General features: G+C 38.5%; 1 protein-coding gene across 4 annotated transcripts in view; it reads right to left on the reverse strand.

The window, feature by feature from the left end:
- LOC107045203 (calcium uptake protein 3, mitochondrial) overlaps window positions 1-13,608 on the reverse strand; it is a 65,340-nt gene that overhangs the window by 1,793 nt on the left and 49,939 nt on the right. For 2 of the 4 annotated variants that reach the window (XM_015267373.1, XM_015267376.1), the window contains exons 4-10: window positions 10,856-10,903; window positions 10,434-10,516; window positions 7,811-7,873; window positions 5,916-6,017; window positions 5,565-5,678; window positions 4,722-4,945; window positions 1,968-2,125 (exon numbers count right to left, since the gene is read on the reverse strand). In XM_015267373.1, coding sequence (XP_015122859.1) covers window positions 1,968-2,125; window positions 4,722-4,945; window positions 5,565-5,678; window positions 5,916-6,017; window positions 7,811-7,873; window positions 10,434-10,516; window positions 10,856-10,903 — 792 coding nt within the window. The remainder of the gene's footprint in view (window positions 1-1,967; window positions 2,126-4,721; window positions 4,946-5,564; window positions 5,679-5,915; window positions 6,018-7,810; window positions 7,874-10,433; window positions 10,517-10,855; window positions 10,904-13,608) is intronic. The other 2 variants (XM_015267374.1, XM_015267375.1) reach the window with 2 other exon arrangements.

The raw sequence follows: 13,608 nt of genomic DNA on the forward strand, positions 1-13,608 counted from the left end.
AAAGTCGATTTTCGCCAAAATTGAATTTTTTCGCCAAGTGAAAGTTGATTCTGTATTTTCTAACAATTCTGATGCCAATGAAACCCCCGAAGGCGCGACAAAAGTCAAAATAAAATTTATTTTTTCACCCCGAGCCAAAGAGTCAGATTTTCTGTTTTTGCAGAGGGAAAGTCGACTTTCGCCAAAATCGAATTTTTTAGCTGGGTGAGCGTTGATTCCAACTATTTGAGCGACGGGCTATTCAGAACTCTCAAAAGTATGTGAAAAAAGTGAAAACTGAAAAAGTTTTTTTTTTCAAATTTTCAAAGGGTCAGATTTTCGGTTTTTCCCGGGGAAGGTCGTTTTTCGCCAAAATCGAATTTTTTAGCCGGGTGAACGTTGATTCCAACTATTTAAGCGCCGGGCTTGTCAGAACTGTCAAAAGTATGTGGAAAAAGTGAAAACTGAGAAACCGTTTTTTTTGGCCCCAGCCAAAATGTCAGATTTTCGGGTTTTCCGGGGCAGGTGGATTTTCGCCAAAATCGAATTTCTTAGCCGGGTGAACGTTGATTCCAACTATTTAAGCGATGGGCTATTCAGAACTATCAAAAGTATCTGGAAAAAGTGAAAAATGAAAAAAAATTTTTTTCACCGGACGCCAAAGTGTCGGATCTTGAATTGTATTAAGTGAAAATCTGGGCAAATTTTAGTACTCCGTTGGTTGCGCTATGAGCGTTGAAATTGATTGATTGAAGTGTTGCGCCGCACTTTTCGCGATTTTTTAAATTACACTGCAGTAAAGCCTCAGAAAAATTTGAAAAAATTTAACATCTCGTTCGGAAGTGTCTAGAAGCCCTATCAATGAAAATATCCGCCAAAAATGTCATAAGTATTTGGATTTTCAAATTGTTATTCCGAAATTCCGGGCCGTGTACCGTGTATGAGGCGAACTTTCATAAAAACACATAGAGAGAAATGTTCAGTAAAAATTACGGCACTCACAATTCGCTCACTGCTTACGGAATCGGCTCAAAAAATTTAAGTGACGGTATCGTAATTTTTCATAAGAGATTTAGATACAAATTACGGAACGCTCTGGAAAAATTCCGCTATAGTTCCGTAAAATTTCCTACAACCACATTTCACTTCTGAATTACGGAAAAAATACGTAATTTTTATTGATATTTCTTTCCGTGCATGGCAACTTTGAGCTTGAATGTATAATTAAGGGTAACACTGAACATAAAAAATCCCACGGGACTTCTTCAAGTATACGATCTAGATCACTCTTGATTTTTTTCAGATTTTTCCTAGATCTTTCAAAGTTATCAGTATGTCGATTTATGCTGGCGCGGCGCTTACGGCGCGACTAACGGCGTTCGTAACTTTTGCGCGGCCAACAGAGTGTTAATGTACGAAAGGTGATCGCGGAGCGAAATGTTTTTCCGTACTGATCTTCACTTTTCCTCGCCCGTGGATTGGTATTGGGTATTGGCCCTTTCCCAAACTCGTAAAAGTGAAAATCACCGGAAAAATATCGTTCACGGCTAGTGCCATGGGGTTTTTACTCGCGGGGTTCCCCAACTCCACGCGAGTAAAAAAACCCCATGGCACTCGCCTTGAAATATACTATTTCGACAATAGTACATTTCGTCATTAGGCAAAAAAAAAATATTTTGTCATTGCTGCTACGTCAAACTGCCCCTAATTCGGAGATTTTCAGTTTCCAATTTTTAATGATATGCCGAATCACTTGAGAATACAATGGAACATGCAAATTTGAAAGGAAAATGGACATGTCCTCTTTTCCTACTAATTTTGAGAAACAAAGAAAAGTTGGTTGTTACGTGAATTTGTTACTACGGTGTTGATGTGAGAAGATACCACAAAACGAAAAATTTGCACCGGACCAATTTTTAGCGCAATCAGCTATAGAGAATAAACATAAGGTCTCAGTATTTGGTTTAATTAAAGTTATCCACTATTACCTTTAGATATTGGATGATTTGCTAGCGTGTACATCCTCATAGCAATTGAAAAGTCATCTAAACTATTCAAGAATTGATAGAATTTTCGAAATTCTTCGAAGGTAATGTCAATGCTGTACACCGAGCGATCAAGAAGCCTCTCCAAATATTTATCATACCTGAAAAAAATGGATCGCGAGAATATAAAATAATGTAATTAATAATTGATAGTGGTATTCATCTCCAATAGATATAAGCCAGAAGTTCATAGGGATAGTGGAGAAATAAGTTCCCAACATCGATTAAATTGTCACTGTAGAAAATTAATCATTAAAACTATAAATAACATTTTTCCATTTTTTAAATTCAAATATTCATCGGTCGCAGTTCAATGGAAAATATATCAATCATTATTATGCATTATTAAATTAGTGGAAAGGCTCCACGAATAATTATTGATTGTTTAGCAAACAACAAATTTTTTTTCTCAATTACTCATTTATAATGTTATGAAATAGTATATTGTGTTACGAGTGCGTAAAATTATATTTTTGTAATACCTGTCTGAACAGTTTACTTTTTGGGGCGATTTAACGGGCGCAAAGAGTTCGTTTGTTGCACGGCATGCGTAAAGTTCAGATATCAAGCGTAAAGTAAATTTCGAGTGCGTAAAGCGAAGTTTTACCCACGACCTTGAGAACATTTTTCCACGAGTGTCAAACACTATTTCTCATCACTATATGTGGAAAGCGGGATTTTGAGCACGCGGAGAGTGTGTAAAATGTCACTTTACTCACAAGTGAAAAAAGGATGTGTTACACATGCGTGTGAAAAAGTGAAACTTTGCGCACTAGTAACACAATATACTAATGTCGCGATGTCCGTGAGCGGCTTTTTAGCACGCGCAGCGTGCGTGAAACGAAGCTTTCCTGAGTGACAGAGAGTGAATTTTGAGTGCGTGAAGCGAAGATTTACGCACGCTCTTAAACCTTACGCACGCCGTGCGGAAAACAACAGTTTTACGCACACTAAACCGTTTCGAAAATTCCACTTTTAGAAACGGTACCACAAAATAGTATGTTTCGTCATTAGGCAAAAAGAAATGTCTGAACGTGTTTTTGGACTATGTGCGGCAATAGTAGATTTCACCATTCGGTCCACAAAGTATCTTCTGACAAATATGAGTTTATAATCCGAGCAGGAGACAAGGGTTATAACCACACTCGTCAAAGCGTACATAACTCATGGTGAGTGTGAGGTTTACAACCCGCGCCAAAAGCGAGGGTTGTAATCACACTCTTCAAGACGTCATTTACCAACTCGTTAGGTAAAATACTATTACATAACTCGTGGTAAATGACGTTTTTGACGAGCGTGATTACAACCCTCGTTTCTGGCTCGGATTGTAAAGCTCCCCATCCCACAGGACGAGAACGTAATTTACCAACTCGTTAGGTAAAATATTATTAAAAATAATATTATTGCCGATCTTTGCTTACGAGACAGGTGCAATCAGACTCACTCCGTGTGTGTAAATTGTTCGTTTACCGACGTTGTGCGACAAAAAATTTTACAATTTCTCACGGTGAGTGAAAGGTTGTAAACGTCATTTATCAACTCATTAGGTAAAATACTATTACATAACTCGTGGTAAATGACATTTTTGACAAGTGTGATTACAACCCTTGTCTTTGGGTCGGGTTGTAAACCTCACACTCGTCAACAACGTACTTTATCAACTCGGCGAATGAAATATTTTTAAAAAAATGATATTATTGCCCATCTTTCCTTATGAGACACCTTGGTTCCTAATTTTTTTCCGAAAATACAGCCATTAGTTGCATGGTCGCTGTTTTTGAAACAGATTTGTGATGTTTTTTTCCATGTGTTAGAAAAAAAATGAAGTTTCGTGGACAGTTGACTGAAAATGTCCTGCCCTGAAAATTCAAGAATATAGTTACCGTTATTTTCTGGTTTCCTATTCATGTTCAGAGAAAAATGGAATTGAAATTTCCAGTTTTCTTTGATTATTCCACGAAACTCTAAATTTTCAATGACGAAATTCCTTGAAATTTCAGTGGTAATTAAATTCGATATAAATTACCGAAAAGTGTAACGGAAATTTCATACAAACATGTTTTAAAGTGTAGTGGACGGAGAAAAAGTTGGAGAAAAATTACAAATCAAACAATCTTGGAACAACCTCGATCTCCGGTACTTTTTCACCTGAAAGAGGTGAAAAAGTGCGAGATTAATAGTGAATTTTACTCCGTTGGCCCGAGAAAATTTGCTAAACGTGAGTGATTTCTACCGAAACTGTAAAATTTACTCCGCATCCTATCAAAAATTATCCCAGTGAACGTGAATAATTGCGCCAATTTTTCGTATAATTTTTCTGTTACGTAGAATGATCTTTACCGAACCCGTTTGGCACCCCCATGACCTTCAAACGGGTACAAAACAAACAATCCCCTGCCGGTGTGGGAAATTTTACTAAACAGGTCGATAATTTTTGCTTTCAAAGATGTAATTTTTTACCGAGATAATCCCAAGATATCCACTAAAAACCAGTATTTTTTCACTAAATTACATTTCGCTTCACGATTACCACTCGTATAGTAAAATTTGTCACGATTTTCGAGGTAATTTTTGCCCAACTTTTCTCTCCGTGTGGAATTCCTTCCGATTCTTATTGACTCTCACTTCACTGAAAATACTTCATCCCTTAATTAAACAATTAATCTATCTCCTAAGGAAGCGAAAAATCAAACTGACTCATCCATATCCAGGTACGTGTATCTCAGAAGAATCTTTGCAAAATCGAGCTCAGTAATGGTGTCTTGACCCTTGCTGAACTCGCTGAACTCCAGCTCCAAGACCTCATGCTGAAGATTCTCCATGAACTGTCGGAATCCTTCGTATTTCAGCTCCTTCGTTCCATCCTTGCCGAAAAAATGTACCATCAGAGTTGTATCCACAGTATTTCGACGTTGTAATCCCTAAACAAGCCCCACAAGAATATTGATTCTAAATGATTCAAAGAAAATTATCGACGGTAGTGGCCGTGCGGTTAGAGTGCTAGACTCGTATGCCAATGATCCGAGTTCGCTTCCCGGCACCGGCGGTCAAAATTTATAGCGCTCTAATCTCACAGTTTCACTGCCGAGCGGTAGTCCCGTCAAAAAGGACGACTGTACCAGGGCAGGTTTTTCCCTCGAATGAGGTTTTCTCTCCCTTCGGCAAACACGGTACAGGGGGTTGAGGGGGGTGGGAAGGGAACAAATCGTAAAGACCCGAAAGGGTATACGAGAAGAAAAAAAAATGATTCAAAGAAAATTGCAGGTGGCTGTATCTTCGATACAGCTGTAATTGTACGTGGATGCGTCCGCTTGGTCTTTCCTTCTTTCTCAAATTTCCTAAAAACTCCTTGCATTCCCTCCAATTTTCTGGAAACTCCTTGAATTCTCTCGAAATTTCTAGAAACCTTTCGAATTACCTCGAAATGTTTAGATGGCGCTGCACATAAAGACCGTTTCCCAAAATGACCCCCCATATTGAAACCATAGACGTATCCACGTCAAAAACGATATGAGAAAACTTCCATAAGCACTCATTCACCTGATCCTCCTCTCCCAGCATATTCTCGTAGTTTCTAGCCCTCTTGCCTTCAGTAATCTGGAATGGGACACCACCATGACGCCCTCTCCATGCGTGACTGAAGATATTCTCCATCTGCGAATGAAAAGTCATTTGAAATCAGTCTTCCCACGTAATTCACAATACGAGAAATCATCACTCGTGAATCATCAAGTTAGTAGGAACTGAGGAGCTATCTTCCTATACGAAATTCAAAGGATATCAATTAGTAAACAGATATTTAGCATTAGAGATCCAGCAGAAGATCTGAAAATAGAGGAGAAACGCATCTGGAAGACGCCAGGGTAGACTCCCAGCGGTAAATGAACTTACGTAAGAATTTGAGTAGGATGGGGGCGATTCTGTTTGATGACTGTCTCGAAGTTTTGCTCTGACGGCGAGGGCCTCCTCACTCGGTGCAACAAGAGTTCGCAACTAATTGCATAAAAGAAAGTAAACGTCTCAGAATCAAGATTGAAGGGAAAAAAAATCAACGACAAAGAAACTGAATCAAAGGTAACAAAGCGTCAGACAGAAGGTAGGGGGGCCATAAGCCATCAAAATGAAGAGTAAAACATAAAAGAAGGAAGCTATGTAACGTTTTATTACGGCGTTACATTTTCTCAAGCGAAACTATGAAAAATCGTTTGAAGAAACCGACGTAAGAGTTATCTTCACACACGGCGGTCAGTCATCTGTGCGTATAGTTCGAAAACATCTTTCAGAAAAAGGGAGAAGTGGAAAATGTGTCTATAAGACCTAGCCACGGCGGAAATGCCTCAGGTGAGTTAGGTTCTTTGGAAGACACGTCTCTGCGCGCGACGCCTTGTCCGCCTTTTATCTCGATCACTGGCAACGTAGTAAGTAGCGCAGGGCATTATTAACGGTATGATGCGCGTGCAAAATGATTCATTACATGGCATATCGTCAACTAGATGTGATTTCATGATCAAGTGCAGTGAAGCTTTTTGTCGGAGATGTTTTGCGTCTGTCTGGACTATCGTAAGATTGTTCAATAAATTTAATTCATTCTTTCGAATGAATTTCCCCGATATGGAGGACTGTACTGTACTAAAATCTGTATCAAATTGGCGGTACATTGAAATTTTATGGATTATTTTTCCGTCACGGTTCAAACCAATGGAATCACGGTATTTAATGTCACGTGATATAAAATGATATCACGTGATAGAAAATACTGTCGAATATTTCGCAAGTTTCCTTGGACGGAAACCAGTTTGTCAAGTTTTACAGGAAAATTCCTCGTGTTGTACACTGGGAATTTTTACGTAAGCTGCAAAACTTGACGCTTGCATTGGTCTGCAAGCTTTCCGGAAATGTTCCAGTAATTAGCGTTGTGGATGGGATTATTTGTTTGTTGAATAGACAGATTGGACGGGAAATATAAGATACGTCTTTTTTAATTCCAATGAATGATGAGAAGATCACGCGGAGTGACAAAATAGTTAATTTTGACACTAGGCTGTGAGGAACTTTTTCTGGCGAATATGTGGTTATAGGGCGAGTCGAAAGCGAGTTCTGTAATCATACGTCAGGCAGTTCTCTCCTGCAGTCGAAACAGTATATTTCTAACCTGGGGAGGTAAAATACAAGAGCCACCCACGTGCTTACCGTGATTCCACACGTGGGCACGACTCCTTTATTTTACCTCCTGTGGTTAGAACTGTATTTTTCGTGTCGACGTTGGCGTAAAGTCAGATTTTCCTCCGAGGAAAATGTGTACTTTCCGCTTGCCGAGGTGTAAAAGTCTAAAATCTCTCCTTCAAATTACTTTTTTTTTATATGTCGAAAACTAGGTAGATTACCAGCGATATTTTACTCGCCCAACCCAGGTCCTCGCCTTTGGCTCGGACTATAAACTACATTCGTCAGGAAATATTTTGGCGACCTAATGCTGAAATCTACTATATTTCAAGTGAAATTCTCTATTGAATTGAAATTTCATCATTTCCTCTCGTCAACGTCTCTACATCATGTTAGGAATTTAACGATAAAATGTTACATGAAACGCACATAAACACACAGCCAGCTGATTAAGTATGAGGGTACAATCTGGTGTCAGTATTAGCTCGAATATATGAGGAGGATGGCAATAAATCCGTGAATGGAGAATGGAGGAAATAAGCGAAAATCCAGTTCTGCTGTGTAGCTTCATCTTCTCAATTGTCGCTCGATGAAGCTTCGACTTTTTGTCGTCTTGAACTCACGGCTCGCCTCGTAGCAGCATCAAGCTCACGATCCTTCAGTCCACGAGCAAACAGCTTTCTTATCTGTGGAGAAAATTTTTTTTCATGCAAACATGAATTTATGATGTCTATAAATTCAAATCGTGATTATGGGATAATTTTGATGATTTTTTAGCATCAGGAATTTTTTTCGAAGTGTTATAAATTTGTTTCACCTTCGCATGATGGGTAACCAAACAGAATATAATTATAGTTTTATGTTATAATTTAGATATTAATTGAGAAATATTTAGATATTTCTTCATTAAGACTGAGAGATTATCACCTAAAAATTCAAACTTAATAATTTAAGGGTTATTGATAACGAACAGATTTATGAATTTTCACTGTTCAAAGCTGTGGAAAAAAGTTATTGAACGCTGCATCGTCAACTGCACTCTTCAAAAAATTCTATTCCACGTACAAGTAAAAAGATTAGCAATGTGCAACTGATGTTGTAAGAGAATTAAGTTCAAGAATTATTTTTTACTAGCATATTTTGGGTGACTAGAGCGCTGTATTACACGCTACATTGACGGCAACGACATTCCGTCATGTATTATTTCAAATTTATTTCAAATAATATTTATTTAAAATTTATTTCAAATAATATTTATTTGAAGTCGATTTAAATATATATTTATTTGAAGTCGGTTGTTCGTCGTTTACTGCTATCGCTTCGATCGTGGCTGCATTTTTTAGGGGTGGATTGCATTGCATGCGATTGATCATGGATCCGAAGAATTCCAAGGTTTTATCCACATAAGTCAACAACTGCTTCCTTCCCGCTCATCAGAAAGCAAAATACAAACTTTCCTGTGCAAGCGTGCACTGAGAGAAATATTGACATAATATCACAAACCCAATTTCTTGCGCCAAATATCTCTTAAGGATCAGACTGTGTAAGAATCCTGTGAAATGTTCATAACTTGAATACGAACACTTACCTCAAGAAATCGTTAATTTCGTGTCAAAAGATGAGAAAATTATACTGAAAATAGTAAAAGCTCCGATTCAGTGAATCACGGATCAGAGACTTTCATATTAAATGAATACAGAGTTTGTACAGGAGAGAACCTTCAGATAGTTCTAAAATATCACCGTCACTGGCTCTCAATCGCAATGAGTTTAAAGGAGAGCGATTACATCTTTTCTTTCTCTCAAACATACTTTGTCTCTTCAGGAATAGTATCTATTTCCAAAACAAATATCATTTTTTCATTCAGTACCATCCTCCTTTAGGCGGAACAGCAGCGCTTTCTTGCCTACAACCTACCATGGATTAACAGAATATGCATGCGATATTCTCCACTCAAGAAATTATTTTTGTCATACTAGGGGGCTTCGCCCCCTGCTCGCTTCGCTTGCCAAACCCAGGGGGATTCGGCCCCCTCGCTCGCTTCGCTCGCTCTCCCCCAATCTTCTTGGGTATATTCAAGTGTTCGTGTTATATAGAAAAAAAATGATAGAATGATTCACCTCCTTTGAAAATTGGGATTTTTATTATTTACGAAATTAACGATTTATTTACCAACCAACGCCTTTTGTCGTGAGACTCGATCGTTCATTTTTCCATTTATTTATGTAGAATAGTATAAGGTATACTCGTTATTTTTCAAAAATGTGACCTGTATATGACTCCCATATGAATCTATAGAAATATGAACATATTAGAGAGATAGAGATAAGAACACTGTTAGAAATTTCTTGAAATACCAGCCACAATGTCATTTGAATTTTCAATGTTGTGAGTTTGAATTCAATTTCAAATGAAAACGTTTACTAAATTTCTCACTCATCTTGAAAATTCAAGAAAATTGGATTTTTCATGATAAAGAATCATTGATTTTCCAATGAAAGCTTGAATTTTCAAACTCATCGTGACAATTGAACATCACATACAATTCAATTTTCAATAGATTCAAAATTCAGAGAAGTTATTGGCTGAATTTTCAAAATTTTCAAGGTTTTTCTGTGCCATAGGACCTGACAATCGAGAATTACTTGAATATTCAAGAAATTAACTGATTCGTCAATGAAGAATTCTACAGAAATTTCATGTACTTTTGTCGTTGTTAAAAATTTCAAGCTTTCTCACTTGAAATTTCAAGAGTAATTTTCTAACAGTGAAATCATTTTCAATGGCATCATCAGGGTCACAGATACGGCTCAGAATCAGGGGCATCTCCTGAATTTTTAACCCTCCTAATTTTTTTTATTATATAGAGAGATGATGTCGATTTTTCTCTCAGTGTGTAAAAAAATAGTACGTCCACCTCGGCCGAGAAAAACATGACTTTCCGCACTTGGTGCACAATACACTATTTCCACTACTACACTATTTCAAACTAACGGATCATCTATTGATTGAATCGAATTCTTTTTTCACATTATTTATCTTCCACTTCAGTTGCGTTTTGTGAATAAAACAGTCAAGGAACAGCACCATGGAGCGACTTATTGAGAACGTCTTGCGTTTATTGCATTCATTTCAGTAATATCGTTTCTCTACGAGATTGAATCTACATAGAAAATTTCCAAGTATCTGAGACTTAATTTCAAGCAATGTTAATGAATGCTCATCATCCAAAATATCTAATCTTACCACAAGGAACTCGTTCTTGTCCACTCTCTCGTTACCATCAGTATCAAACATGTTGAATGCGATTCGGAAGCCAGTTTGTGGTTCTGCAATCATATTATAAACCTCAGCAAATCTGAACATTAATGGTAGGGCAATTTGCGAATGAAAGTTTATGCTATTATAGAATTTATGGAATGAGTTAATGAATATGAGAATGGCCCGGAATCAGATAGTTGAGAGAAGAAAAATTGCAGAAGTGGAACAGAACGAGAGCACAAGAGTGTTGCAGCGTTTGGTGAAGCCACCCGTCTGCTTCTCTGGGTGTAAGCGTCGGTGCAAGGATTTACGGATCGGGGAGGAAGGCCATAACTTGTTCTAGGAGTTTGCTCAGCGTAGGTAATTTGCACTGGAAATTAGTAGCGTGATCAGCGTAGAAGACTCACTTGTGAGTATGGACAGCAAAAACAGGTACTCCGTGTATGAGACTATCCCTGGAACATAAAGAAATGAGTAAAATTTCAGAATATATAGCTATCACCAGTTTTACATATATACCAGCCATTAAACAAGTTCATAATTTTCAAATTTTTTGTATGGAGAGGGAATTTTATATTATGGTTATAAATAATTTGATCATCAAATCCCGTGGAACAGTTCATGAAACTCATTCTTAATGAATAAGAAGTTTCACATGAGGTGGGTAATAGTAATAATTGGTAATGAACGTTTTTGCACAGTCATCTTTAATTGCAAGGTATGAGGTATCAGGTATTTGTTGAACTTTTACGGCTTGAATTCAACAGTAATAAGGTGATCGAATGAGATAAGTTGATTGAAAAAAATCTTCCAGTTCGAAATTTATTTTTCGTAATGAGAAAAACAATCAATTATAATTTGAGAGTTTAGGAAAATTGGGATACCTCGGTGTCACCTCCACCTAGCCTGATTTTCATAACACATTGTTCTCACATAACTATGTCAAAAATGAATTGAAAAGTATTTTTTCGCCCCGGCGGGTGCAAAGGTAGATTTTCCTCCCGCGAAGCGGAGAAAAATACGGTTCTAACCACGGGAGGTAAAATAAAGAACTCTTACCCACGTAAAGTTCAGGGTCGTGCGTAAGGTTTTCTTCGAGTGCGTAAAGCGAAGCTTTACTCGCTCTTATGGGTTGAATCACCTGTTCAACAACTTCATCGGGGGTTTTCAATTTATTATATATTATTTATTCACTGCAATTTTTTATGAGTCTATAATTTCGGTTTACCGACGACGGTGGCTGTGTAGTTAGAGTGTGGGATTGGTACACGGTAGACCCGGGTTCGATTCCCGGTTGGGAGGGCCAAAATTTGATTTTTCCCTCAACTGAGGTTTTCCCTTGTCCTTCGGCGAATGCGATACAGTTGGTGATGGGAAGGGAACAAATCGTAAAGACCCGAAAGGGTATACGAGAGAAAAAAAATTTTCTATTTTATATACAACGTCCCTTACCTACCTCAGTCATCTTTTGTTTACATGGTACATTGATGAGATAGTAAATAAATAACATTCCAGCGTTTCTGTGCGGCAAGAAGGTCTGAATAAAGATATTTTCATCACGCTATGCGAAAAAGTAACTTTTTCAAACGTCTCTTTTCCACACATTGTGATGAAAAATATCGTTCGATACTCGTGGGAAAAGTGTTTTTTGGCTCGTGGGAGGTTTATAGCACGAGCCGAAGGCGAGGCAAATACTCTTCTCCGCACTCGTAACGAAATATACTATTACATGGCCGCGGTGGTTGTGTGGTTAGAGTATGGGATTGGCACGCGGTAGACCCGGGTTCACTTCTCGGCTGGGACGGCCAAAATTTGTGACACTCTAAATCTCACGATTTCATTTGTCGAGCGGGAGTCTCGCAAGAGACGACTGTACCTGTGCAGGTTTTTCCCTCAAATGAGTATTCCCTTGTCCTTCGGCGAATGCGGTACAGGGGGTTAGGGGGTGGGAAGGGGACAAATCGTAAAGACTCAAAAGGGTATACGAAAAGAAAAAAAAATATTAAGCCGTACTGTTTCAAATGGGACACCCTGAATATTTTTAACACTGCTGCTACGTTCACCTTGTGCCGAAAAGTGCCTCCTCGTTTACTCGTAAACAAAAAGTAAACGAAATAGTATATTTCGTAACGAGTGCAAAAAAGTGTTTTTTGGCGAGTGGGAGGTTTATATCACGAGCGGAAGGCGAGTGATATAATCCCACGAGCTAAAAAACATTTTTTCACGAGTTACGAACAATATTTTTCATCACAATGTGGCGGAAATTGGACTTTTAGGCACGCGGACCGTGCCGAAAAGTTCACTTTTCGTCACAGCGTGATGAAGAGTCTTTTCGTTTACTTTTTGCAATTTTCTCTTCCACTTCGTGTCGAGGCGAAAATTGCGGTTCTAACTACGGGAGGTCAAGTAAAGGAGCCTTACCCACGTGTTTACCATGTTTCCGTAATTCCATAATTCCGCACGTGGGAACGACTCCTTTATTTTACCTCCCTAGGTTATAAATCTAATACTCCAAATAGCGTGAAATTCTAACTCATTATCATTTTTTGTTTCTCAGAAGGTGAAGTGATCGTGATACACGAGAAGAAATTTTCTGAGTATGATATCAACGTCTTTTAACCAACCACCTGCATGAACCCTTGACATTCAGTTCGCCTTCATGCCTGCCGGCGTTCTTCACGGTTCCGTGGCGATCAATCACTTTCCCGGACGTCGCGTGCCCGCACGAATGTCTCATTTCCAAGTGGCCTGCATGAAGTACTTGGCACGTTGAAGAATACAGCCATAAATGGGAAACTCGTTGCGCGAGTACATCAGGTTCCAATCATGAAGAATTTGAAGAATTATGGGCTGGCCATAAGAGATGTAAGAGACTTCATCGTAAACCAAAAGGTTGAGTGTAAGCAGCGACTGGAATCCTAATGTATTGCAGAGGCAGTCGTAATTTCACAGGTAGGTTTTTCGTCATAATCCTGAGGATTTCACTCGTCGAGGATCTGGTGAGTAGTGCAGAATGAGATTTTCGATAATAACGCTCACAAGCATGGGACTAACAAGTTCCTTCACGGTTCAGATATTTCAATGCAATCGTCGATCAAGTGTCAATAACTCCGGAGTTAATAAAAAGCCCAAGGGGAGGAGGACTGCTTCAGGTGTAGTA

This window comes from Diachasma alloeum, unplaced genomic scaffold (genome assembly GCF_001412515.2).
Source record: "Diachasma alloeum isolate Michigan unplaced genomic scaffold, Dall2.0 Dall_scaffold_00884, whole genome shotgun sequence".
Lineage (NCBI taxonomy): Eukaryota > Metazoa > Arthropoda > Insecta > Hymenoptera > Braconidae > Diachasma > Diachasma alloeum.